At 38.7% G+C, this 26,175-nt stretch overlaps 1 protein-coding gene and 1 long non-coding RNA gene across 2 annotated transcripts in view; one reads left to right on the forward strand and one right to left on the reverse strand.

Moving 5' to 3' along the window:
• Positions 1-7,862: 7,862 nt before the first annotated feature.
• On the reverse strand, positions 7,863-25,404 carry LOC137856390 (uncharacterized). The gene is made up of 2 exons (XR_011096416.1): positions 25,086-25,404; positions 7,863-8,206 (listed from the first exon to the last, which is right to left on the reverse strand). It is a non-coding gene; the product is annotated as an uncharacterized lncRNA (long non-coding RNA).
• MMRN1 (multimerin 1) overlaps positions 16,148-26,175 on the forward strand; it is a 41,974-nt gene continuing 31,946 nt past the window's right edge. Inside the window, exon 1 of the mRNA XM_068681705.1 lies at positions 16,148-16,843. Within this exon, the coding sequence (XP_068537806.1) occupies positions 16,290-16,843 (554 nt within the window). The 5' untranslated portion in view covers positions 16,148-16,289. The remainder of the gene's footprint in view (positions 16,844-26,175) is intronic.

A 26,175-nucleotide genomic window follows, 5' to 3' on the forward strand; every position in this document is an offset into this window, starting at 1 on the left:
TCTATGCTAAGAATTTGTACGTAAACTGTTTATAAAAAGCTAATGTGTTTTCAATGTTTGAATCAATTGTTAATAATAATTATTTACTGTTAATGTCTAACCAAGCAGTAAATTGTTCACACCTGTGGCACAAACTCATCAGTACTGTCTTCTGCTGGTGTCCTTATAACCACATTTCTAGGTACTTCTGAAACTCCCATCAAATATTAAACTCTTTCAGAAGTACTTGAAAAGGGCATAAATCATAGCGGTAAATAATTTCCCTTGCTATTCACAAGCCAAATTCATCTTTCTTTGTTCTATGACTAGCTTGAATGCTCTGCTGAAGGAAAGCATTCCCCATCATGAGCAAACTTGTGTTTCAATTTGAAATGTATCTGCTGACATACTTTTCGGCTCATTTGGGAAGCTGACTACAATTTGACTGATGTTCTTCACTTAAAATCAGTGTGCTGAACACCTTAAAGAAATGATGGGTATTATATTTCCATTTAGCGATTTTAGAAGATTGCATTTCAGTCATTGCTACTCTTGTCTACTGTGGATAATAATTCAGTCTGTGGGGGTCATCTGTGCTGTGAGATACTAACACCATCAATAAGAAAATGAGACTTTGACGCCTCATTAAGCCATCTCAGCCTGAGAACAGCATTTCCAGTGTCTATACATATTTTTTTTTTTTCGCAAGTCAGTTATATTGCTCCCATCCAGAACCTTCTGAACAAACACAGTGTTATAATTTTGTAGTTTTGACACATTTTTGTCGTCCCAAACCATCTTTGGTTGCTTTTAACTTCAGTGATCCCCATTTGACTGCACTTGTCTAATTGGGGCTACCAGTTAGTACAGCAGAAGGAGGGAAGGAAGGAGGGAAGGAAGAGCAAACCAACCAACCAAATGTTATACCAAATACATACCAACCATATGTATTTCAGATAAAGGTATTCTAGGTTAACTCTAATTTGTCCCGTGGACAGAATACCCATGAGTGCAATGAGCATATCTTTTTGTTTACTTTCACCCAAGTGAAAAAGTTTGTGTACCCTGAGACAGGTCTGTGATGCAAGTCAGTAAGTCAGGCAGAGTGGGAGGTCTGCTCCAGGAGTGCTCTAGTGCTCTCCTGATCTGATTTAGAACAGTAATGTAGATTCACTGAGGCAAATCTCCCCTAATGCAATTGTGAATAAAAGAAAAAAAATGTATTGTCATATGGCCTAAACTAATTTGAATGCTGTTCTCCAGCAATGAAACAATGAATCCATCAATGTACTTTGTACAACTCACTTTCCTTTTCTTCTGAGTTGTATAAATGGGCACAGCTACAGAATGAGAAAAGGTTCATTTCTTATCACTTACAGAATGTCTCTATATGGTCTATTTTGTTGGTAAAAATGTGGGATTGGGATTGTAGAAGATAATGTCCTTGTGCTGCATGATAAATTCAGTACAGCTTTATTGTAGTATTTCCAATATTTGCAGAAAACATAACTATTGTATTATAATTCTGTGACAATAATACCTCTCTTCGATGTCTGAGTTAATTTTACTACTACTAACAGAGGAAATAGGGGTTAGTTTTAAAGATAACTGGCATTGCTAGCTTCAAGTCTTGTGTAAAAGTCATACCAACTAATATGAAGAAAAGATTTTCAGTGATGATAAAGGAATTCTGGTACTCCTAGTGTAGTATTTGTTGCTTTATTTCACAAAACAGGACACTGAGTATTTTTTCGTTTTTAGTCTTTTTTTTTTTTTTTTAAATCTACGATGTTCAAAAACATTTTAAGAGTTTAAGAGTTTTGCTAAGTAAGCAGCAAACTGCATAGCTTAGCCTGAGCTATGAGTTGTTTTGTTTAGAGAAACTACTTCATGAAGAAGAAAAAGAAAAATCTTAAAAAGAAATTGAGAGTTACTAATTCTGCTTTGGTTACTGGTTGCTTCTCAAGGAAATTATTTTTGAAAAACACGCCTGTCTTATGGAAAGCTTGTTGGAGAAAATGGAGAATTTCTCATTAATTTCATCCATTTTGTAATCTTGTCTTTGGTGTTCCATTTCTTAAGCAAGAAGTTTTCCCTTTTTGACCTTTTTTTTTTTTTTTTTTCAGATAAATTAAAAAAAAATAATCCTATTTGGCAGGCAAACTGCTCGTTATCTGACATTATCAATTTCTATGGGAAAACAGTCACATACAAATTATGTCAATATTTGATATCTAGTATTATTCTTAATTGAATATTCAGAACAGAAATATATGTGGAACAGGGAGGCACTTCCAAAGGAAATTTTAGTTGTGAGGTATATGTACTGGTTGTTAAGGTAACAGAATAACGAACCAAGAGAAATTTTCATTTAAGTCTAATTCTCATTGAACTCAATGCATTTTGCTTGACTGAAGAGTTCGTTATCTAAAAACTATAAAGAACATAGCAAGAGGTTGAACACTGAGAAGCATTAATCCATTGGAGAAAACAGATTGATGAGTCTGCTGTTACTGAACCACTTCTTCTGCCACGACATAATGACATATTCTTCATGTCCCTCTCTGCAAATTTTGTACATTGAAAAGAGAGAGACAAGGTTGTAACTGACAGAGTATAATAGAGGATAGGAAACGTAAGGACACTGCACAGCATCTCAGAACTTAGAACCTGGTAAACAAATGTGGAGTCAAGTTCCTAATATTAACTGCAGTTCACACATCTAGAAAGAAGGCCAGAAAGGTTGCAAACTAGAGTGAAGGATGATTCGACAACTAAGACAAAGCATGGAGACAGTAGCTTGGAGGAGGCAAGCAGGCTGTTGACCTACTCTGTAAATGAGACTCGCTAAGTGCCTCATCTAGGCTGCATCAACATAGACAAATGAAAGTCTTCCTTAGCTAGGCCTGTCAGTGTGGAATAGCCTTGTTTGGAGAGGGCCATTTTGTTTGCATGTACATTTATATCTGGAAGCTGTACATTACACGGAGCCTTTTAGCAGGGCTGAATTTTATATCTGTTCAGCTACACAGACTCCCAGACTGAGTTTCCTCACTCCAACACATTCAAGTCTTTCTACATGTGCCTATGCAGGAATGTTGATAAAAACACATTTGATCTTCATCAGTTTCTCAGATGGAAAGAACTGCCTTTGTGGACTTATATCAACAGTTTTATTGCAAGAAATACCTTGTTCTCTCCTTACAATTACAAAAAAAAAAAATATATATATATATATATATATATATATATATATATATATATATATATATATATATATAATACTGCAACTTGCTTAACCTTATTTCATTGTTTCTATCATGACTGCTAAAATGCATTGCTCTCTCAAGTAGTCCTGGTCTCTCAAGCAGCTCTGGTTCTCCCAATTTTCTTTTTCTGCCATCAATAGGCTGTCTGTCTGAAATCTGTAATCACAACAGCAGATGAAGAAAGTCTCAAACCCTGCATTACAGGTTAGCCTGACTGCACCATTAGCACTCAGGTCAATGCTGCATACTAGAATATGTAATTTTCTTTGTGTACACTCAAGCCATCACCATCTTCAGTATGCAATTTCATTTCGATATCTAAGCTCTGTAATACCTCCAGATTTACAAGGGTGCACAAGACACAGCTGCTTCACCAGAATAAAGTTATTTCTGGGTAAAGGGAAAAACATCAAAATATCAAACTGGGGGCCCCTACTCACCTCCCAGCCTTTCCACCAGTTTGTTGGTGGCCCTATGAAGGAGATCCAGTGCTGAGGCTAATGGATCCATGCATATACTCTGCCACCTCACACCTGATCCAGACAACAGCAGGACTGAATGCTGAGGCATGCTTCAGGCAGTGCATACAGAGCCTGTCACTCCCCTAAACGTATTATATGCCTTCTACTGTGGGTTATTCAACATCATGATGCACCTTCAGTCAGGCGTTCCTGTATTTTTTTATATAACCTGCAGTGATTCCCTGAATGACTTCACGAAGGCTGTACCCTACTGCTTTAGGTAAGTATATTTTGTCGCACAGCAACAGCTACCATTCCAAATACCGCTGTCTTTTCTACCCCTGTCTCACAAATTTATCAGCTAGGACTGACTAAAACTCAGCAAACGTGGCTGTGGCAAACCAACAGTGAAGCAGAACATGTAGAAATTGAAACGGGGCTCATAGGGAAAATTTTATTATTGCAAGGGGTGAGCATGGCTCACACTCAATCGTAAGCAAATGTCTTGGGGCCCTTCCTGCCACATGACAGTAAAATGTGCTGTTCAGTTCAAGCAGTTTGCAAAGCCAGTAATTAGCCATTGTCATTTCATTTTACTATGCCTTGTAAATTTGCCAAGCCTGCACTTCCCAGCAGACCTTGCAACCCATTCTATAAACCCAGAGAGCTTCCCAGGCAGCCAGGCACGGTGTCACCCGCTCTGTTCTGTTACATTTTCTTTGGGTTTTCATCCACAACTCATGTCATTAACAGAGCGTCCTTTTACAAGAAATGAGGCTGCCCCTCCAGCAGTTGGAAACACCCCTGATTAACGACCCTGCTTACTGGCAAGCCTTGTGCTGCACTGCAGCACATAGAGATTTTTTTTTTTTCTCCTGCTACTTTCAGTTTGCTACTAGCACTACAGACTCTGTTCCGCATGTTACCAGTGTGTTGCATCCAAATTAAAGACCAGATTACTCAAATTCTCCATCAGGTTGACATACTTCAAATCCTGTTATGAGCAGAAAGGGGAACACACCTTATGTGTAAAACCAATAACTGACTAGAGCCGAGCTGTTCACAGTCCTGGGACCTCTGATATCCTGTGCCGATCCTTTAAATTTTTCATGCTAATCCCATGCCTGTGGTCCTTTTTGCTGCATTTTATTTGAGGGCCACAGATAATTCATTCTATACATAATATCTACTTGCTATTGCTGTGTGTTAATTATAGATAACAGTCAGCGTTGCATCACACAATTTTACAAAGCTAGCAAACACTAAAATCAGGTTGGCTATAGTTACCTGGTCATTAGGCAACTGTTGCAACCAAACAATCTAAAACAAAACTTCAGGGAAGCCAGAAAAAGTCCAGACATTTCAGAAAGGCTGTTTGGTACAAATAGGGAGAGGAGAAGAAGCACCTACACCACTCCCTTTCCTCTAAATAGAAAAGAGCTGGGGGACATAAAAATAATCAGCCTCCATAGGGCTCAGAGCTCTGGTATTCCCCAGGAGTGGAAAGTAACACGCACATGCAGTGGGATCAGCTGGAGAAAGAAGTTCTGCAGATGTTGAAAGAGCAGGATTTCTCTCTCCAACAAAATTAGATTGGAAGAACTCAAAATCATGCAGAAATTTTACAGAGCCTTTCTCACCAGTGATATTCACTGCAATACAATATATGAAGTCAAGGTCAGCTCCCTCCCAGGCCAAGAAGCAGCCAGTCAAATTAGTGGCTCGTTTGTTGTTTCTAGGTCTCTGAAGGATCCTGGCACTATGGCCCAACAATGTGACTTCCAATGAAAAGCCTGGCGTTTTCCATAATAGATGCTTCCTGTTCCCTTGAAAAATGGAAATGATGGATCAACCATTTAACTTCTTAAAGGGAAGGTGAAGCCTCGGTCACTCCTAATTCCTCTGGGTATTCATTCCCAAATGGGTTCACCTTGGGCACTAACAGGCCATGTTCCCAAAGCCCTTTTGATACACCTGCACCAGGTTTGAATAATCCAATTGCTCAATGCTTGGAAAACATCTTTTCCTTTTCTTTTTCAATGTCTGAATGTGATGTAGAGGGCTTGAGCAAATCTCAGTGCCTTCCTGCCAAGGATCAGGGAGGCTGCCTGATCTTTTCAGAAGGATTTAAAGCCACTCAGAATATAGATCAGACAGGCTCATATTGCTGTACCTCCTGTAGGAACACTGTGCTCAGTGTCACACTGAGATCTTACATTCCTCAGTTGCTAAAAGAGGTGGTAGCAGGCCTTACCTTTCAGCTACAAATGATAAAACGTATTGGGTTCAATTCATCTCCAGTGTAGCTCTAAGCAGAGTTGATAGAAGAGAGAAAAAGGGTTTCATAAGAAGCTTTGAAATTTAAATTTCTTAGCTGATAAAGTGGAGCAATTTTACATTCACTTTTGTTTTTTTCTGTGAAGTATTTTTATTTTGAAAGCCTTTTCTCAGTTACTCAATTTGTTTCTCTTCTTTTTATTTCCCTTTCATCTTTTCACCACTGGTGACTAGTGTGGAAATGAAAAATACACAGTTATTAATTTGTGGGTTTTCTAACATAAGAAAAGGAAAAGCATTTTGATGAAATGGGACATTATTATTATTTCTATTTTTTAAAAATAAATAAACCTTTTCTGTAGATTTACTGGCACACTCCTGGTGATTCAATCTGAAAGTGTAAACAAAACCAAGAAGCCAGGTGTGAAATTAGAAATCATGCTTATTCACTTAGTACAAGGTTTTCCAGCTCTTTCATTTGAAATTAGTAGCTGGTGGCCATTACTACTTGCTCCTATCTTCTTTGACTCTCTCTTAACCTCCCATTTTCCTCTTATTGATGCAGCTAGGAAAGAGACCCTTGAAATCCAAGAGCTCGTGTACTTACTGTGTCATGGCTACTATACATGAGCATACATACATATATTTAGATATAACACTTACTCCCAAAGCTCATTATTTTCTAAATTAAGCTTCTTCAGGCTCCAATCCAAATCTAAACTCCCAGCTGCAGCAACCGTTGCACAGTACATTAGTCACCCCTCCTTTGCTTTTTGGTTCCAAGGAAAAAATTAGTCACTACGACAGATCGACAATTGTTCAAATTGGAGATTACACACAGAGTTTTCTCTTGCCCTCCTTCATTTTTTTCTCTCAGGGCATGTCAGGTCTGCTAGCTAATTTTCTAGGAATAGAGTTAATTGTATGGTCCTGGGAAAAGTCTCATGAATCTATTTTCCTTATGATGGTGAAAGCTTCTCTGTAAATAAGAGAGGGCTTGTTCCTAGGTCTTGGAACTGTAACCTTCTCCTTGAAACAGCAGCATGCTTTGAAAAACCTTCAGCATACACAAGCTTCACACATAACTAAGGTTTCTGGAAAAACAAAGGACAGCCTTAAATAGTAGCAATGTACAGAGTGACAGAATGTAAGGTTTAAAATCTGGATACAAAAGATATTTTCAAAATCTTTCATCAAAGGCTACAGTAAAGGGTAAGTTTCAGCTGGTTTGTCATCTCTTTTCTGACAAGATAAATCCAGGTTTTTAGGCTTTCCCCATGGCCATAAACCATTTTCTGACTGGAAACTTAAAATTTGATCTCACTGGACACATCCAGAGGTAATTTGCCCTATCCTCAAATGCTCAATTTTAAGGAACATAGATCCCCAAGTATTTTTATAAGTAGAGAAAAATGGAGAAAAACATGATAAATTCCATGAAAGAAACTGAGCAGCTTAAATCAAAATCAGTGTTGGAAACTGGCTCCAGCCAGTCATTGCAAATCATATTAATCTCTTGTGAAGGCATTCAGCATTTTCATCTCTTCTACCAAGCTTATTCATATAAAAACCTGCTTAAAGATCCAGCTAGACAAAATACCTCTCTGCCACAGGACTACTCTGATCTGGAGATAGCTCCTTTTACAGATTCCTCTGTAACGTGCAGCTCAGGGATACCCAGCTTACCCCTGAGTCACAGGTGAGTGAAATTATGACACTACTATATCTTGACCTAATGTACTTCACAGGATCACAGAATTGTAGGGTTTAGAAGGGACTTCTGGAGATACTTCAAGTCACAGAGATGGCAGTTGGGAAACACCAGGCAAATCAGTTCTTTCCCTACTGGACTACAATGTGATTATCAAACCAAAGCTCATTTCAAAACACAGAGACTGCCATGTTTATTCCTGTGCAGTTTGTACTTGCAGTTTTGCTATGAGCAGCAACAAGCTTCAGCCATGTATCCAGCCAAAGCTGGATACATCAAGCACAACAGCAAAAATTAAGAGGCAGGATTATGGATAAACTTGGATTTAAATTTATGCAGACTGAAGGGTCAACAGCTGTATTCTCACCTTCCCTTTTAGAGGACTATTCCACTAGCACCCCAGGCAGTTTGGCACTGAGTCACATGCATGATGGAGGGCCTTCACATCTAGCTGCACTTCCATCTGCAAGACTGGGGCCTCAGTGCTGGAAAATGGAAACAGGTTGATTCTGTGCATAAAATACAGAGAAGAAAGTTGACCCGTAGGTGAATCAAATAACCAAAATGTAGAAAAATAAAAACATAATAAGAATAATAAGAAATAATATTAAGAAATAATAATAAGAATATTATTCTTATTATTAATAATAAGAAGAAGAAAAATAAAACAATGATCAGAATGCTTACGGTCTTAGGAAATCACATGCGGATTTTCATGGAGCATTTTTCATTGATTGCATTCATTAAGACTTGCTCTTTGTGTTGCACATGAATTATGCTTAAAAAAAGTAAAGGGCCTTTCACTGTCCCTTTAAGCATCTGAGACTCTCACTCCAGACTGAGGTGCTCAAGAGGGAGGAAAAAATCTATTTTTTCCTTGAAATACATATCTACAAGAGAAGTGATAAAAGAGTGTGCTTGTAGAAAGCCAAGACTGTATATTTGTCATGGAAACAGCAGTTAAAAGAAACAGTGATGGGAGGGATATCAACTATTGCTTCAATCTGATTATTCCAGCATGCAGGCATAGGCAACTGCGGGTTGCTCCTTGCACAGTCTGACAGATCCACCAATTACTTGGTAATTTTGGGTTGTTTCAGGCTGCAACTTTTGAAACACCCTAGGTATCCTTCATTATATTCAGAAAATACAATGAATTAAATGGAAAGGGGGAAACAAAGTTGGGAAGGCCCCTCACTGGACACTGGACACTCTGCTCATGTTTGTGAGGCTGGCAAAAGACGCGATGCACATTTCGTTTGCCAGGTTCCATATGCCTGTTTCTGGCAGTGGCATGCAGTATGTCCTGGCAGTGGCATGAAGTATAAGGAAAGAGAGGGACCTGTGGAGACAAAGCAGCATAGGTCTCATTCCAGTGTTCTACTTGTTGAAACTTCTTGTTTCATCCTTGTCAGGAAAAGCTTGGAATTAAAAGAAACTCTGAGGTCTAAGTCAGCCTAATCAAAGATGCAAATCCAAAATTTAGTAAAGAGTTCCCTTTCTAGGACTATCTCCTTAATTGTCAGCAATTTGTTCTTTGCCTCTTTCAGTTTCCTTTCTGCTTTATGCCTTGTTCCTCTTCAGTCACCTGTCCCTTAGCTTTTCCCTTCTTTTTGCAACAAAAGGATTATGGAAGCATCCTGATCTCTCTTCTCATCTCCACCAATGTAAAGCAAAAATACAGCCAAACCAAGTGACCATTTTTTGCTAAAGGGAAGAGAAACACATGTTGAATGCAATTTGCAAAACAGAGATAATTCATGTCCTGGAGGAATTAGCACCATTTGATGAGCTGCCATTGTAAGAAAGGGGTTCAGTTACTTCTAGTTTTCAGGTGAATGTCATTCTTCCAAGCACCTGCAGCTCTTATGTTCACGAGGTTCCTAATGATCTCTCTTTGTGGTGCCATCCTCCACTGTGAGAAAGCAGCCCACTGTAGATCTAAATGGATGGTACCAACAGAGGAATTTCTTACTGCTCTTTTTTATTTTATTTTTTGTCACAGCCCTGGTTTCCACAGAATATTATTGATCAATATAGTAGGAAATGAACTAGCATGGGAGCTTCTCGGTGCTTGTCTCTAGCAGCACGGTTTGTTTTTCACAGAGTGTTGCTAACGAAGCTTTCTCACTAGCAGATATGCGTGGGAATGTCACACCACCAGACAGATTAAAAGTGCATCCAGGAAATTTCTGTCCTTCAGAAATGATTACTTTTTCCACAGCTTGCCACAGTCTCCTGAATTAAATGCAAGTAAGGCAAAGCCTTGACTCTGGGGGTTAGCCAAGCTTTTCTTAGTGTTGGTTCTGAAAGCTATAAAAGTAACTGTTGTTTTCCTTTATCTTTGCTGATTTCTAGGCTCATGCAAATGGTTTGGTCACCAAAATATTGCAGGCATTTCCTAAGCTAAACTGACTTTTATCTGAATCTGGTGGAGGCTGCTAAAAGAGGCCATGATACTCACCAAAGATCACTGTCTCCATCATACTTGGGAAGTAATACAGAGAATGAAATGTCCAAGATTAGAGCTCTGCAGCAAGTTATTTCTTTTGTTCTAGGAAATCCTAGTGCTTGTTTGCTTTATTTGCATATTAAGATCAATTTTGGGAAGAAAACTCTAGAAGCCAGACCACATCAATTCCCACTTGCTTGATGTCACCTTTATCTTAAGGATAGGCTGAAGTTAGAGACAGCAAAGCAGAGAGCAATCTCCCTCACCAGCTGCCACAGTTCCCACATAAAGATATTTTCAATACGAAAATATATATATTTATGCCTAAAAATGTGCCTTTCGGGCTAAAAACTTGCTCACAGTAAAAGAAGAAGACTATACGGGAATCAGTTTCAAATCACAGCTCTGACATGATGCTATAGGAAAGGTTTGCTCAGATACTATGGGCTATTGTTTAGTTTGATCAAGGATGATGCTAAAGATGGAATATGACTCTTAGCACCTAGATTGTAGCTGAGTCATCAAAACCACTAAGAACTCATGCAGTAACCATGCAAACTGCACATACTGACCTTTAATTTGAAATTCCCTGTGCTGTTATCTCCTTGCACATAAGGTAATGATTTTTCCTTTTACGAATATTCTAAGTAAAGATTCAAAGGAGTTGTTTTTGAGAGGGATATAGTGGTGTTTCACAGTCAAAATAAACCTAAAGGAATCTTATTTATTCATTGAATCCTATTTTAGATTTACAATGTGAACAAACAATGTTGATTTTTCTAGAGAAATGTTCTACACAATGCTTATATCAGTTATATAGGAGCACCTCTCCTACAAAGATAGGCTGAGAGAGATGAGGGTGTTCAGCTTGGAGAAGAAAAGGCTCTGGGGACATCACGTTGTGGCCTTTCAATACATAAAGGGGTCTTATAAAAAAAGATGGATAAGAATCTTTACTCAGGTAGATAATGATAGGACAAGGGGGAATGGTTTTAAACTAAAAGAGGGGAGATTTAGATTAGAGGTTAAAAGGAAATTTTTCACTCCGAGGGTGGTGAGGCACTGGAACAGGTTGCCCAGAGAGGTCTTGGATGCCCCATTCCTGGAGGTGTTCAAGACCATGTTAGATAAGGTCCTGAGCAACCTGATCTAGTGGGTGGTGTCCCTGCCTAAGGCAGGGGAGTTGGAACTGGATGATCTTTGAAGTCCCTTCCAGCCCAAGCCATTCTATGATTTCTATGATACTGTATGCAGCCACTTTGAGCATGATGGCATCTCTTATATGGCATATCCTATCAATTCATGCTAACCAGCCATACACATTGGATACATGCTGTTAACTTTTAAAACAATGAATATGGAAATTCAGAACTGCTCAGAAGCCTAGTGCTTACTTTGGGAGCTGATAGGGAAAATATTATGAGAAGAAAATGAGACTTTGCTTTCTCTTATTATATAGAGTAGATTTAGAGCTTATATAAGTTGATGAGAACTTTTTCCACCATGGCAGAGTTACATAAGTTATTTCTTCTTCCTGATTCAATATCTATTTTCATGATCTTAGTGCTGCCCTATCCCGTCTGTATATGAGAGGAAAACAAAGTGGTTGTTTCACTGGACCTGGTACTAAAAGTAATGTGAAATACTATCTCAACACAAATGTAATTTATCTGAGACGCAGGAAAGCTAAATTCTCCCAGCAGCAGCCATGCTAGTGGAATAAAATGCTACCAAATGGCAGCTTTCTCAAATAAAAACTCATATTTTTTACCCATTTTGCTTTTGACACTGCATGCTAAGCAGACAAACAGCCCATGGGCTAAGCAGTGTTTTACAGATGCTGTAGCTGCCGGCATAGTTGGAGAAAATGATCTGGCTGTGCAATCCTTGACATCACGTATTCTTGGCTGGCCAGCCCCTACAGATTCTGGCAGCTTCAGACTACTCTAAGGCTAAGGACAGCCTTACTACTAGTAAACCTCCAAGAGTGAGGATGATAAAAAGCAGTGAGACAAACCACAGCAGTGTAGCAGAGGTGAGCTTATAGAAGCTGTTTAATAATCTGAAGAATGAACACTAGCTCTGCCAAAGTGAATGTGCCGTCTAACTGCAGAACAGAGCAAACCCAATACTCCCTTCACTTTGCTTGGGGAGAGTTTAAAGTCCCCAGAGATGACTAAAATTATTCAATGACATGAGCAAGGATTTGTCTAAAGTCACAGAACTGAATGAGTGCCATAACCAGATGTTAAGTACAAGAGTGTTTCTAAAATCCCATCTTTGATCAGTTTACTCAGGCTTCTGCAAAGTGCTTGCCCCATCGCGAGAGCCACAGCTGAGACCCTGAAGATAAAGGCTCTTCTCTTTCTTCTACAGAACTAAGAAGTGATAGCTCTTCTGTGAGAAGGGTGTTGCTCTTCTAATGTAGACTGTTGATTTGAATGCTCACCAGGAGGTCAGCTACATCTTCAGACCATATCTTCCACCTCCCAGCAGTTTTTTTTTTGCCACCCTGTGTTCTCATAGGAGAAGAAGGAACTCTGCCATCCCTCCTGCTCAGTGTGCCGATATATATTAAATTTAAGATTCACTGAATGGAAGAATATGTGTACAACAGTAATGAATGTAGACTCCAGGAGGGGTCACTTAGTAATCCATGAACTCAGAACCTGAGGTTCGGTTTCTGCTCCAATACTAACATTTAAATTTTACAATAAAAATCCATGAGGCTAGCCCACTATTCAGTAGCACTTTAATACAACTACCGAAAAAACAGTGGCATCTGTGGATTTACGCATAAGGGAGTAAGCAGTGTGTTGAGTAGGAGTTTTCAGGATAATTTTGAACCTACATGTATTTCTACCTAAGTTTTACCAAATGCGTCTAAGCGCTTATCTTTCCCTATCTTCAGTTTGCAGTGAGACAAGCAGCACTTAGATGTAAACTAATGCTGAAATACTATTTATGAGGAACTTGGGATTTAGATCCAGCATGCAGCAATCTGAAAACTGATAGCCAGTGTTTCTTACAGTCCAAGGTTATTCTGCTAAATAAAAACAACTTCAACTAATTTTAACTTGTGATCAACTGCCCAGACATTTATTAATAAAATTATATTAATACTAAATGTTAATTTAAGGGTATTCAAAGAGGGAAAAAGCACTGTTGTAATGAAATTTTCCAGCCACCAAAAGCCAGATTCTTCTACATTGCTTTTCTCTGCATTGGTGGAAATCTGCAGTTGCTGTGTTGACTGCAGAGACATAATTAACACTTGCAGTGGAGTAATCGAAGGAAGAATACAAGCTTTTTTTTTTTCTTATTAGGCAAGTTGATTGTATAAATAAACACACTATATACCAGCTGTTACTATTTTTTTAAAGCCAGCTTGCATTTAATTTGCAAATATGGTCAAGAGTAATTTACCTCTCTTTTTATCTTGGGATTTCTAAAAATAGGGGATGACAGATGCTAATTCAGGTAATGGTATTAATTCAAAATCGCAAATGTAGAGCTCAGAAAGAGAAGCACTCACATGAAATAGTTTATGTTAGCCTTTCAATGAGATTGCTCATTAGACTGTGGTCTACATACAAAAGGTTTTACAGGCTTTTATTATGAATGAGAAGAAGAGGGAAATAAAGTCTCTGAAAGGGAGCACAGCTGCATTTCTTCTTTAACATGTTATATCACAAAATGGCAGGGGTTTCACTTGCACAGTAGAATCCTACACATTAAAGATACAATAAAACAAAATGATAACAAATGGAAAACCCAAACTTTTGGCATACCTAAAAGGCCAGACTATCAACTGGAAACTGAAGGCAAGACACTGTTAATCCAAACACCACAAAACATGAGCCGGTATTACAGAAATTTAATTGACTTCAATAAGAACTAATTGAGTTTTGAATATATCGAGGCACAGAGATCCCACAACTTCTCCGGGTAATCTGATTCAGTATTTGTTTACTTTTCTGGTGTAAAAATAAATAAATAAATATATTTCACTCTTTATATTGAACATCCACCATCTCCATCTGATCATTTATGTAGAGTTCCCAATATCATGCTAAGGCTGTAATTAATGCTGGTTTAGAATAGCATCTTGTACTACTCAGACTCCATTGTGAAAATAATGTAATGCCTTGTGAGGTATTTAAACAACTTACAAGTAAAAGATGTAGGAAAAATATATATACCAAAACAACCTTAATTTTAAGATCAACCTTGAAAGTTTTATGAAAGAGGTTACAGGAATTTAGAGTGTGCAATAAAAGGGAAGGAATTCCCTTGTACTCATTGATTCAGGATATTCATTTAAATCTTGTCTGTATGTGGGATTGAGCTAGCAGAATTAGAAATATGGATTTAGATGTCCATAAATATGAGTCTGTATTTGAACTAGGGGTCTAAACTTCGGTTTATAAGCTTCTAAAATCATTTGAAATGCTCTCAAATATCCTGCCCCTGAAGGACACATATCTCCCATAGATTATACACCATCTCTGCCACGACCATGTAGATGTCTATTCCATCCAAGACGATCTTAAAAGACACCAGACACAGAATCACAGAATCACAGACTGGTTGAGATTGGAAGGGACATCTGAAGATCATCTAGCCCAACCCCTCTGCAGAGCAGGATCACCTAGAGCACATTGTTCAAGATGACATCCAAGCTTATGCTTGTGTGTAAGCAGCAAAACCAAGCTCCTAATCAAGACAGTCAATAAGTCAATGAGTTTAAAGAGCTCTTTTGATCATCCTAAAATAGCCTCCATTTAGTCAGGTAGTACTATAAAGTCCACCTTCATTAATGACCAGGGTAATGAGACAGGGTGTGCCCGCAGCAAGTCTGCAGATGATAAAAAATTCAGAGAAGTCCCTGATGCACCAGAGGATCCTTCTGCTATGAGATGATAGGAATGTCCACAAGGGCATGTGAAGTTCCACAAGGGGAACTGCAAAGTCCAGCATCTGGGGAGGAACCAGTACATGCTGGGGCCGGCTGGCTGGAAAGCAGCTTTGCACAGAAGTACCTGGGAGTTCTGGTGAATGCCAAGTTGACCATGAGCCAGCAATGTGCCCTTGATGCAAAGCAAGCTAAGAGTATCTTGGGCTGTCTTAGGAGGAGAGTTACCAGCAGGTTCAATGAGGTGATGTTTCCCCTCTATTCAGCACTGCTGAGGCCACACCAGGAGTGCTGGCACCAGTTCTAGGCTTCCCAGTACAAGAGAGCTACGAAGATACTGGTGGGAGCGCAGAGAAGGCCCACAAATATAATAGAGGGAAAATAATAGAGGGACTCAAACATCTCACCTGTGAGGAAAAGCTGAGAGAGCTGGGACTGTTCAGGCAAGAGAAAAGATAGCTCAGGGGGAATCTCATCAATATGTATATTACCTTTGGGTATTTATAGGGGAGGGTGTCAGGTTGTTTTGAGTGGTGGGAGCAATGCTATAGGACCAGGTTGTGGTATACATGTATATAGCCAATGACCTACAGGTAAGGGATTACATAAAAAAGCTTGTACTACAACAATGAGTACAGCATGATCCTATTTTTCAACACCTCCCTATGTTTGGCAGCAGTGTGATTAATTATTCAAAGCAGAAGAGAAGACACAGCAAACCCTGAGCTTTATGTAGCACACCAGTTTTCCAAGTCATTTTTCAATAACAAGGTCACAAGTACAAATCATTCAAAGTGCATGTGACAAGTCACTTCTGCTCTCTGCACATGTACACGTGAAAGGAAAATTACCTACCAATTTCAGTTTTTATCTCTCAGGATTACTTCACAGTACATATTTTTCCACATTTCTATTGTGCCATTAATCTTTATCCTGTGCCTTCTGCAAAAACTTCTTTTTTTTCCTTCTACACAGGCTGCCAGGCTCCTGCTCTCTAAGGGGTCAGAGGTTGCAGAGGAATCCAAAGAAACAGGAAACCAGGCTTCCTCTGTCAGTTTTGAAACACCAAAACCTGTTTCCTTTCTACAAAAAAATAAACCCCAGCAGGACGTTCTCTGGATAGGCTCTTTGCTGTATGAGTAGCAGCTCAGGAGGAGAGAAAAGCCACAGGGTTCTTGCTTGGGAAATAAATGTGAGACATCCTTAGCATTTATAAACTAGCAGAATGAAGGAGGTTATCTTCTTGCTGTTCCTTTTGCACTTCCAGAGTGGCAACCTTGGATTTAATACTCCAGGAAAGCTTTGGAACACAGAAGAGGGTGATGAAAGCCCAACAACTTACTCAGACATGACCCCATCTCCAACTGCAATGCCTGGCTCTGTGAATGCAGTGACAACTGCGGGGTCACCCTATTCTGAGATACAAGTTGTCAAGGAGAGTGCATCACAGGCACCCACTTCTGCATCTTCAGGCAAGACTCTGGGAATTAAAGCAGCGAAGAAAACTTCCAATTCTACAACCTCCATCCCTGCAAGCCAGTCAAATGGACACAGTGATGGGGACTCTGACAAAGATAAGATGAGAAGCTCATCTAGCAGCAAAATGACATCTCTACAGAGCAATGCAAGAGAGGCCCCTCTCCAGCAAGAGGTCACTCCAAGCCAGGATAGAGCAGCACGGAACAGAGCTCTCAAGCAGCCATCCTACAGCACTGATATCACCAACACCCAAAGTGATGCCAAATCTAAAACATCTGGCTCTCAAACTACCAGGGGAAAGTAAGGAAAACTAAACTTTTTCTTTTTTTTCTTTTTCTTGTCTTCTATGTACTGTTTAGCAATGCTATTCATTAATTTCCAGTGAAATAAATGGCAAGTGTCCTAGTAATTTCAAGTAAAACTGTTTTCTGAGCTTTAGGAAGATCATGAAAAAACAAACAAGGGACCAAACCTACAGTATTTACTCAGTCAAAACCATTGTGACAGAGTAAAGACTGAAATATTTATTTCCTCATGGTGCTTATCTCAAAACCAGCAGGAAAGTCATTAACACATATGGATAAAAAAGGACTACAATAGATGCCTCTGTTTTGTTCATACTAAAATTTCGTTGTTTTCTTTGTTGTGGGTAAAAGAAATTTTAAATGCAAGATTTCATTCTATTAAAAATGATTGTGTTTCTAAACTTCCTCACTACTCTGAAATTACAAACAATTAAAGATACAACAGTGTATGACAATTGCAGCATTTTATTCTGTGACAAAAACTTATAGCAAATAGTGCTGCAGGTGAATGTGCATTCAGAATTGTATAGCTTAATACATAATAGCTATGCTTAATGGAGTATATCAACTTGTACTGGCTATCTTTATAGCTCTAAACACAATTATTTTCTTTGAGCTTCAATACCTTCAACTCAAATGGGGATGTTAATACTGACTTTGGAGTTGTTGCAAGCTTCACGTAATTACTGATATATATTCAGATACTGATGTAAATGGAAGACACAAAGGACTGGTGATTTTCTGTCATATTTAAGGATAGAGGGCTTTCAGAATATAGATTCCTTCTTTTGATTGTAGTTGACAAATGCTAACATCCAAAATGTGGAAAAACTCTTTCTCTTAAGTTCACAAAAAGAGAATAAAGCACTCCTTAGAAACACTCCTACAATTATGTTGCAATGTGAGGCTGTGAGCTAATATTCCTCCAAGACAAAGAAAAGATTCCCATAGACCTGAGTGTCTTTTGGATCATGCATAGATGAAGTGATGCCAGAAAGATGCAAAGCAAAGGAGTTCTTCACCTCAGCGCAGAAGAAATACCCAGTAAGAAGCAATGCTTCCCAGGCTGCTTTCCTAGCATACTCCTTTAGAAGTGAATGTCATCTCTTACAATACCTTATCACAGTTTTTGGCAGTGTCTGAGATAACCTGGCTTATGTGGGCTCTCTTTATTTGTTAGAGCCTATACACCATTTAAATAAGTCTTAGAATATGCTAAGCTAGAGACTTTAACTTTCTCGGCTTCTCTCAAGAATAATATTCCAGTGAAATCAATATTCAGAAAAACTCTGTGAATTGGCAAGTATTGTTTCTACCCTTTACATAAGGTACAAAAGCAGAAAGTGAAAAATCAGTCTCTGCTGAAGAACTCACATTTTAGTTATCACAATGGGATGTGGTTGCAAATGTGGAGAGGAAAAAAAGCAATTTTGTGTGGGCTACCACCTTATTTCATGAGTGGTTGAAGAGCAACCTGCTGTGCAACCTGCATAAAGGTCCTATTTTGTTTGAGTGCTTTAAGCAAGTTAGACACAAAGCAAGGTTTACATATGATATTACAGGATTGAGTAACAGTGTGAAACCCCAGCATAAAACTGAATGCTAACTCCCCCCTCTCTTTTTTAAACTGTTCCTGGGGTGGTTTATCCTTCACACATTAAGATGTTTGCCTTACAACTCTAGTCCTCCTACTGCATACAAGTGCTTTTGCAGCCAGATTGGGTGATTTGAGCTTATCTTGCAGTTTTGTCACCGACCTTTGTCACTGTGAATTGAGTCACTTCACTGTTCTTTCTCCCTTTCCCTATGAATTAGACTTGGATAAATAAGAAAGTCTTTTGCCATTCGACTTTTTTCAGTAAAGTCATGAAAAAAAATGTCTGGTGTGCTCAATATTACCAATCACTGCTGTGAAGCATCTGGAAAACTACTGCTGAGAAACTATGCATAAGAAAACAACTATTTATATTTATTATGTGCAGGTGTTATTGACTACACATTACATTAATTTCTAGCTTATTTCTTATTTTTTTTTGCCCTTTTGCATCTTTATTGCAAATAAAGTGAAAGAGATGCACTAAAGCTTCCAATAAATACATGCAGCTACCTTTGAGGTTTACTTCTCTAATTCCTGAGTGCATCTTGAATGAGTCAGTAACAGATTTCACAATTGTAAAGCATACTACCTCTGAGGAAATTTGGAAGCACAATTTGCTTTTTGGTTTTATTTTGAGTTGAAGCAACTGTGTAGTGACAGTGCCTATCCCAGCCTGAATTTTGAGGTGACTTTGTAGAAACTGCATGATTCTGTTCTCCTTTATGGCAACCCATTGTGCTAACATATGTGCAGAAATGCTGATGTTAAAAGATTCCATACAGAAGGGCCAAAACAAAGAAGTCAGAGAGACAAGAGTAAGAAAAATAAAGGAAAGCAATTTAAAATATATATACTTATAATTAAAAAATAATAAAGTAATATACTTTATTAGAGAGTCTCCACGGCTGTCAGGTTACCCAAAAGATACAGTATGTGCTCATTGTACAAGATTAATTACCAAAATACCCTCTTTCTGAAGGAAAAAGGTTGTGTACTCAATTGGCTTAATTATAAAGAGATTTCCCTCAGTTGTCTCTGCTCTATGTTATCTGAGGATAAGACTATGTACATATATCATGCACATGGTAGAACTAGATTTAAAAATAAAAGTTCTTCTGGTTCGTTCTGTTTTGGCAAAATTCCCATGAAAATGTCAAAATAGTATAATTTGGAAATATTTTATGGATTTTCAAAGTCTGCGCCTGAAAAATATTTCTGACAACCAAAAACAAATGCAGGCAGGGCAGACTCAGATATGGCAACTAGCATCAGCCCAGAGGCCAAATCACAAAGTGCTGCTGTGGTGAGGCTTCAAGCCAGATGTCAAGCCAGGACGGCAAGTCAGTGAGTGCAGATCAGGCCTGGTGACTTATTATTTCAGAATTTACAGAAAGAAAAAAAAATGCATCTCAGAGGAATCTAAATATGCTAGCTCCTAAAAACTTCCCTACTCCTAATTGTTTACTACTTGGGCATCCCTCTAGGATGAGTAATGCTGGAAAACTAAAGCTGTGCTTCAGCAGCAGATTTTTTTTCCAGAGTTGAGTTAAATTAAACGTGAGCACCAATTTAGTGTCAAAGAAGAGAATTGATGATACATTGTTTTCAACTGACTTCATGTGAGATACATCTTTTTCAGTCTGCAGAAAGGACTTAATTGAAGGATTTCGCTGTATGAAACAGACCAAGTAACTATGAGACTCTGGAGCGAGTTTGAGGCTGAGTCTTGGGATGAGCACAGTCTCCTTTAATTCTGAAGCCAATTTTATTAATTATTATTCAAGGCAGCTCCTGAATACTTGAAACATTCATTCAGGCTGTAAATTAACTACGCTACCTCCACACTGTTGGATGGCTCTGTATTACTCATTTCTCTTAGTACGTGTATATTCCACATTTTCCAATTATCATGAATCCACTGAGGGTCTTCACTGGCTTCCCCTGCCATTACCATGGGTAGTGGTGAGGTGACAGTATTTTATTACTAAGCACAGAAGATTTAATAAAGTCAGCACCAGGGACAGATTTACTTAACTGTCATATGTGATAGGAGTGCTGAAATATTTCATTCTCAAGACCAGAGCTCTGGATTTCTCCCCAGAAATTGCTTTTACTGGCTTGGTAGAATTTCTAGTGTACTGGTGAATTGAAATGAATGGTTAAGTTCAGCACATGTTTCAAATACAGAAGAAGCATAGAAACTGATTTTACTGCCTGGGTAATGTAAGGTCCACAGTCTCTTTTGATCATGTCACTTTTTAATGGAGCAGAGAGAACAATTCTTAAATGGATTCCTTATGATTTTGCATCACTGTGCATTTACAATAAATAAAACTCACATGACTTAAGTTTCTGCCTCACTAGGTGTATTCACTAGGACCTGGAAGAAAGAACCCCTTACACTACTACTTAGGCTGCCCTGGTGGCTAAATGTCAGAATATGTTTGACAGTGCTTTGCCCTCACAATGTTGCACTCCAGCCATGCAGAAGACAATGATACCTTATTCTCCAGCAGCATCTTGAACATATTTCTTAAGTATGGCTATGAGTCCACTATCTAATTTCCCTGCATATGCTGAACACAGCATTACTCCCATTGCACTCCTGGAAAAATAGTAATAGTAGTAGTAGTAAAACTACTAGTACTACTAATAATAAATGAAATCAGTAATCCAGGAACTGGTATTCAGTACAGGGGAGCAAAATACATAATTATGCACTTCCATAATGATGCATGAGGCATGGCACCAAGAAAATGTAACTCCAAAGAGAATTTTAACACAAGTATTTAGAGATCGGCAATTAACAGGTGGCTGAGGGCACTGGTGTGAAGTAGCCAAGTGCCTTACCACATCGTGCAGATCACATACTACTGCAAGCTTTACAGCAACACTGGTATAGGGCAGCAGGTGCAGAGGGTTCATGCAATTCACAGACATATTCTTTATATCAGTTTATATCAAATATCCCATGCACTGAGGAAATCTTTCCCACTGCTGATGTCCCATGCACAGAAAGAATTAAAGAGTCTGTTTAAATGCGAAACTCTGCAATGTTCACATTTCAAGTAATTCCAGTACCTGAAAGGAATCATTGAGGGAGACCCAGCTTGTACTGTCTCCCAGAGTGACCCTATAGGATATTTTGTCTTTCAGGGAGAGAAGAAATGGTAAATATATGCTCATGCAATTCTGGAATATAGGTGATAAAACTGTCATTTCTGAAAACTAGACAAAAATTCCAAAGTAACAAAATCCATAGTTTTGGTTTTCTCAGACAGCCTTTCAGCAATGATGGCTTGGCACAATCATGACAGACTTTTCAGTAGCACGGGAAATATAGCGCTGGTAAAGAAAAAACACATCTCCACCCACACTGCTTTTGAGACACTCACATGGTACTTAAAAGAGAGGGAAAGTCCCAGCCCCTTAGTCCCTTACCTCTTGGCTTCCTCAGAGTTTGGTTACTTAGTTTTTTTATGATCAGATTTAGATAAAGCACTACTATGCATATGACTTCTGAAATACTTTAATGATGTTAATAAAGGTTTCCATTAATTTTCATTAATTTCATTACACTGACTACTGCATCAATGCTCATGCTTATCCTTGCTGTTGCTCTTTGCTTCATCTGCCATGGAAACAGTGAGGATTAAGAAGAGAATGCTTTCCATCCCTATTTATATCTCTCCATCTCACTGAATAGATCAGAATTACTTTAACAAACTGGACAGGGTGTTAGGATTTATCTCCTGGTAACTGCAAAAGGTATTTTTTTTTTAAAAATATAATTCCATCTAAGGTACACCAGAAACATCTGCTCAAATTTCCACAGAAAATTTGCATTATCACAAACCCAAATATTATTAACATTGTAGAAAACTGACACTCTAATTCCTGGAGTAGATGTGGCAAGGAAAAGAACAGTGGCAAGGTGTCCCTGTATGTTTTATAAAGACATTCTTTGTGTTGCTAGTTAGAGAATGTAAGTGATTCAGAAGACACTTCTTGTGCCAAATCTCATAACATCTATGCTGTATTATACTCCTAGCAAGTAATACCATAGGTCATGAGGAATAACCTGGGGAAAAAAAAAAATATAATTTGATGGACTTGTGCTTGGATTCTTTTTGTGAAAAAGCTCCACAGAAATCAGTGAGTAGAGACACAGCTCTGCATGAGTAAGTGGCAAATCAGGTACAAAGTGAGACAATTTAGCCATTGAGTGAAGCTAAATAAGAAAAGAAAAGCTGCCCAAATACTCTAAACAGATTTAAAAAAGAACAACATTTGTCCTGGGAACTGGGATGGGATCTTCTATTTTAACATTTTCATTTTGTGTCACTTTTCCTTTGCAGTATGTCAGTAATGACTTTACTCTGAGAAATGCTGACAATCTCCTTTTCTGTAGATTAGAAAAGGACTAACACAATAGCAAAAACCAGTACCACTGAAGGTCATCTGAGAAGCAGTGTCAGTAAATTAGACCAGAATTAGATTAAATTAGACCATGAATTCTGTAGTCTGTGCCAGATAGATGATGGAAAATCTATATTCCAGAGGGGGGGAACAAGAAAAATTAAGACACTTCAAACAAACAAAAATTGGTTTGACTGGATTTTCAAATGTTAATCGGTTTAACTGTATTTTCAAAAGTGTTTTCCTGGATGATTCTCAATCCAGATTAAAGGAAGTCTTCTTAAAATTTTAAATTTCATCTTTAGAAAAGTTTGATTATTTTGAGGGGCTTCAAACACAGTGAAATAAGTTCTAAAAGACCTAATGTGGTATGCAGCAAGACATCTTTTTTAATGCTAAAACTGATGGGTAAAATGCTAGCCAAGTGGAAAATGTGAATTAATTTTTGTAGCACAAGACAAAAAACACAACTGTTCACAACAGTAAATAAAAATTTGAGTGAGACAAAGAGGCTATTCACAGTCCAAGGTTTCAGCACAGTACACACAAAAAAAGGAAATGAATGATGACAGTAGAATTTGTATTTTGTAACAGGCAGGACAAAATGTCAAGACCCCAAATCCTACAAAAAACATGGAATAAATGGTACAACTCCCCCAGCTGATACTTTAGTGTCAACAAGTCAACTGTTTCTCAGGGTCAAGAACCATATCCTATAAAATATTTTAAATCACTTACTGTACTGTATTGCCTATCAAAAATGTAATTTTCAGAGGTCATCCAGGTTTGTCATTCCAATCAGGACATAAAACAGATTTCCCAATCTGATTTTTGTTTATGTTTTTTTTTTTTTTCTCCAGTTTCTAGTGAGTTTTCATTTCAGCTGAGATTAGTAAATTCATATATTTTAAAACTAAGGAAGCTGAGTAGAAAACAGAGAAAAATACCCAATTTTGCCTCAGCTTTATGACTTCTGTTTGAAGTAGAGCTTATACTTCAGAAAGATATCTGATGTTCATTTAAAGATACAGAATTTGCTATAGAATCATAGAATCACAGAATGGCTTGGGTTGGAAGGGATCATTTAATTCCAGCCCCTGCAGTGCGCAGGGACACCTCCCACTAGATCAGATTGCCCAAAACCTCATCCAACCTGGCCTTGAACACTTGATGGGGCATCCACAGCTTCTCTGGGCAACCTGTTCCACTGCCTCACCACCCTCACAGTAAATAATTTCTTCCTAATACCTAGTCTATACCTACCCTCTTTCATTTTATAACCATTACTCCTTGTCCTATCAGTGCACTCTCTGGTGGAGTCTCTTCCCATCTTTCCTGTAAGCCCCTTTTATGGACTGGAAGTCCACTAGAAGGTCTCCCACAGTCTTCTCTAAGCTAAACAACCTCAACTGTCTCAACCTCTTTTCACAGGAGAGGTGCTCCAGCCCTCCGAACATCTTTGTGGCCCTCCTCTGGACTCTCTCCAGCAGGTCCATATCTCACTTATGCCGTGGGCCCTAGGGCTGAATGCAGCACTCAAGGTGAGGTCTCACTGAGAAGGGGAGAATCACCTCCTTCAACTTGTTAGCCACACTTCTTTTAATGTAGCCAAAAGGCTATGATTGACTAGTATCAGAAAGGTCAGAGGTCTCCTTTGTCACCTAGTAGAGTTCAAAAGAAGTTGCTGAAGCCAAAATCTGGTCTCCCATGCAATACCAACAAACCAACCAAACCAAACAAAGAAACATAAAGGTTTCAAGGATGCTTTCTCTCCTCTTAATCTGAGTGTTAACATTTTGTCAATCAACGTTATCTCTCTTCACCAAAACTTGGCAGAATAGTTAAAGGAAGCTGAAAATACACAACGGCAATGTACTTTATACAACCTAAATCCAGGGCCTCTGTTTAACACTCTTTCATACTTGGAAGTGTCCTATCTTAAGAAAAACTAGAAAAAGATTGGCTTCTTCCACACAACGTCAATACATGTTCTTCCATATGAATGCTTGTATGCTACCATATTCAGAAGAACAATCATACCACCTAAACTGTATTTGTGCATAAGCAAAGAGCATAGGTTCACAGAATCATAGATCAGTCAGGTTGAAAAGGACCTTGGGAGGTCTCTAGTCCAACCTCCTGCTCACACCTGGGTGAGTTATGAGATCAGACCAGGTTACTCAAAGCCTGATCTAGACAGATCTTGTGTTCCAAGGCTCACCTGTTCAAGGCTGGTGACTGTACAACCTTTAGGTCCTGCTCCAATGCATGGTTGTCCTTGTGGGGAGCAAGCTTCTTTTATTCAGTCTGACCATCTCTTGTTTGAATTTGTGCAGGTTTCCTCTCATTCTCCTGCCACACATTGCTCTAGGTCCAAACGCTCAATAAGGTCCCTGTAGGTCCTTGGGGTGGAGCTGGGGCAGAGCTGCTGTTGGGTGCCCCTGAAGGCCTTCCTTCCTCCAACTGAACATGCCACAGTTCCTCAGCCTTTCCTTCTAAGGCACTGACTATAGCTGCTCATAGCATTTTTCTACATTCTCCTTGCCTAGGTATAAAGGAAGGCACTAAATGAAAACAGGTGTAGAATTGGGATTTGTATTTCATTAACTGTTCTATGAAACAGCCATCAGCTGCATATAATCTGAATGAGGCATGGCCACCAAGCCATGCTCTGGCTTTAACAGTGTCTCCAGCTCTGTGTCCTGCTGTCTTCCTGCAGCAACACAATAATCTCATTTTCATGATTCAATGATGTTCAGCTGTGCTGATTCAATAGCATTTCTATTAAAAGTCAGGTAATCTAATTTACTTATGGATAAAAATAACTCATTTTCAGATATCATATGAAAGGTACAGAATGAAAACTCTACCCTTCATGTCCCAGCTACCACTGGTATTCCTTCTGTGTGGCTTTAAGACTATTCACAAGGATTGTCTGAAAGTATGATCTGTGCTTAGAAGCAAAGGGAAGAAATTGTGTACAGCTACACTTGATCTCTAGCCAGCAGTGTGTTGTTGTTCAATTACCCAAGGAACAGCTTAAACCAGCGGTGTGCTGTGGAAGGGGTCACTGAAGTCTCATAACTTCCACTCACCCTCTCACTTTCAGGAAATTGTCATTTTTCGATGATAGCGTAAGTTGTACTTCCCCTTTTACCAACACCAAGCCTGCTGCTATGGGAATAATTCTACTGACTGCAAATGTATTAACAACAATCCTTGTGCAGACTGGATAACTTTACCAGCAAGCCAGCGTATCCTCATCACCTAATTTCTCAAAACCAGAGAATTTATTTTCACCTAAAAAGTGA

This window comes from Anas acuta, chromosome 4 (assembly GCF_963932015.1).
Source record: "Anas acuta chromosome 4, bAnaAcu1.1, whole genome shotgun sequence".
Lineage (NCBI taxonomy): Eukaryota > Metazoa > Chordata > Aves > Anseriformes > Anatidae > Anas > Anas acuta.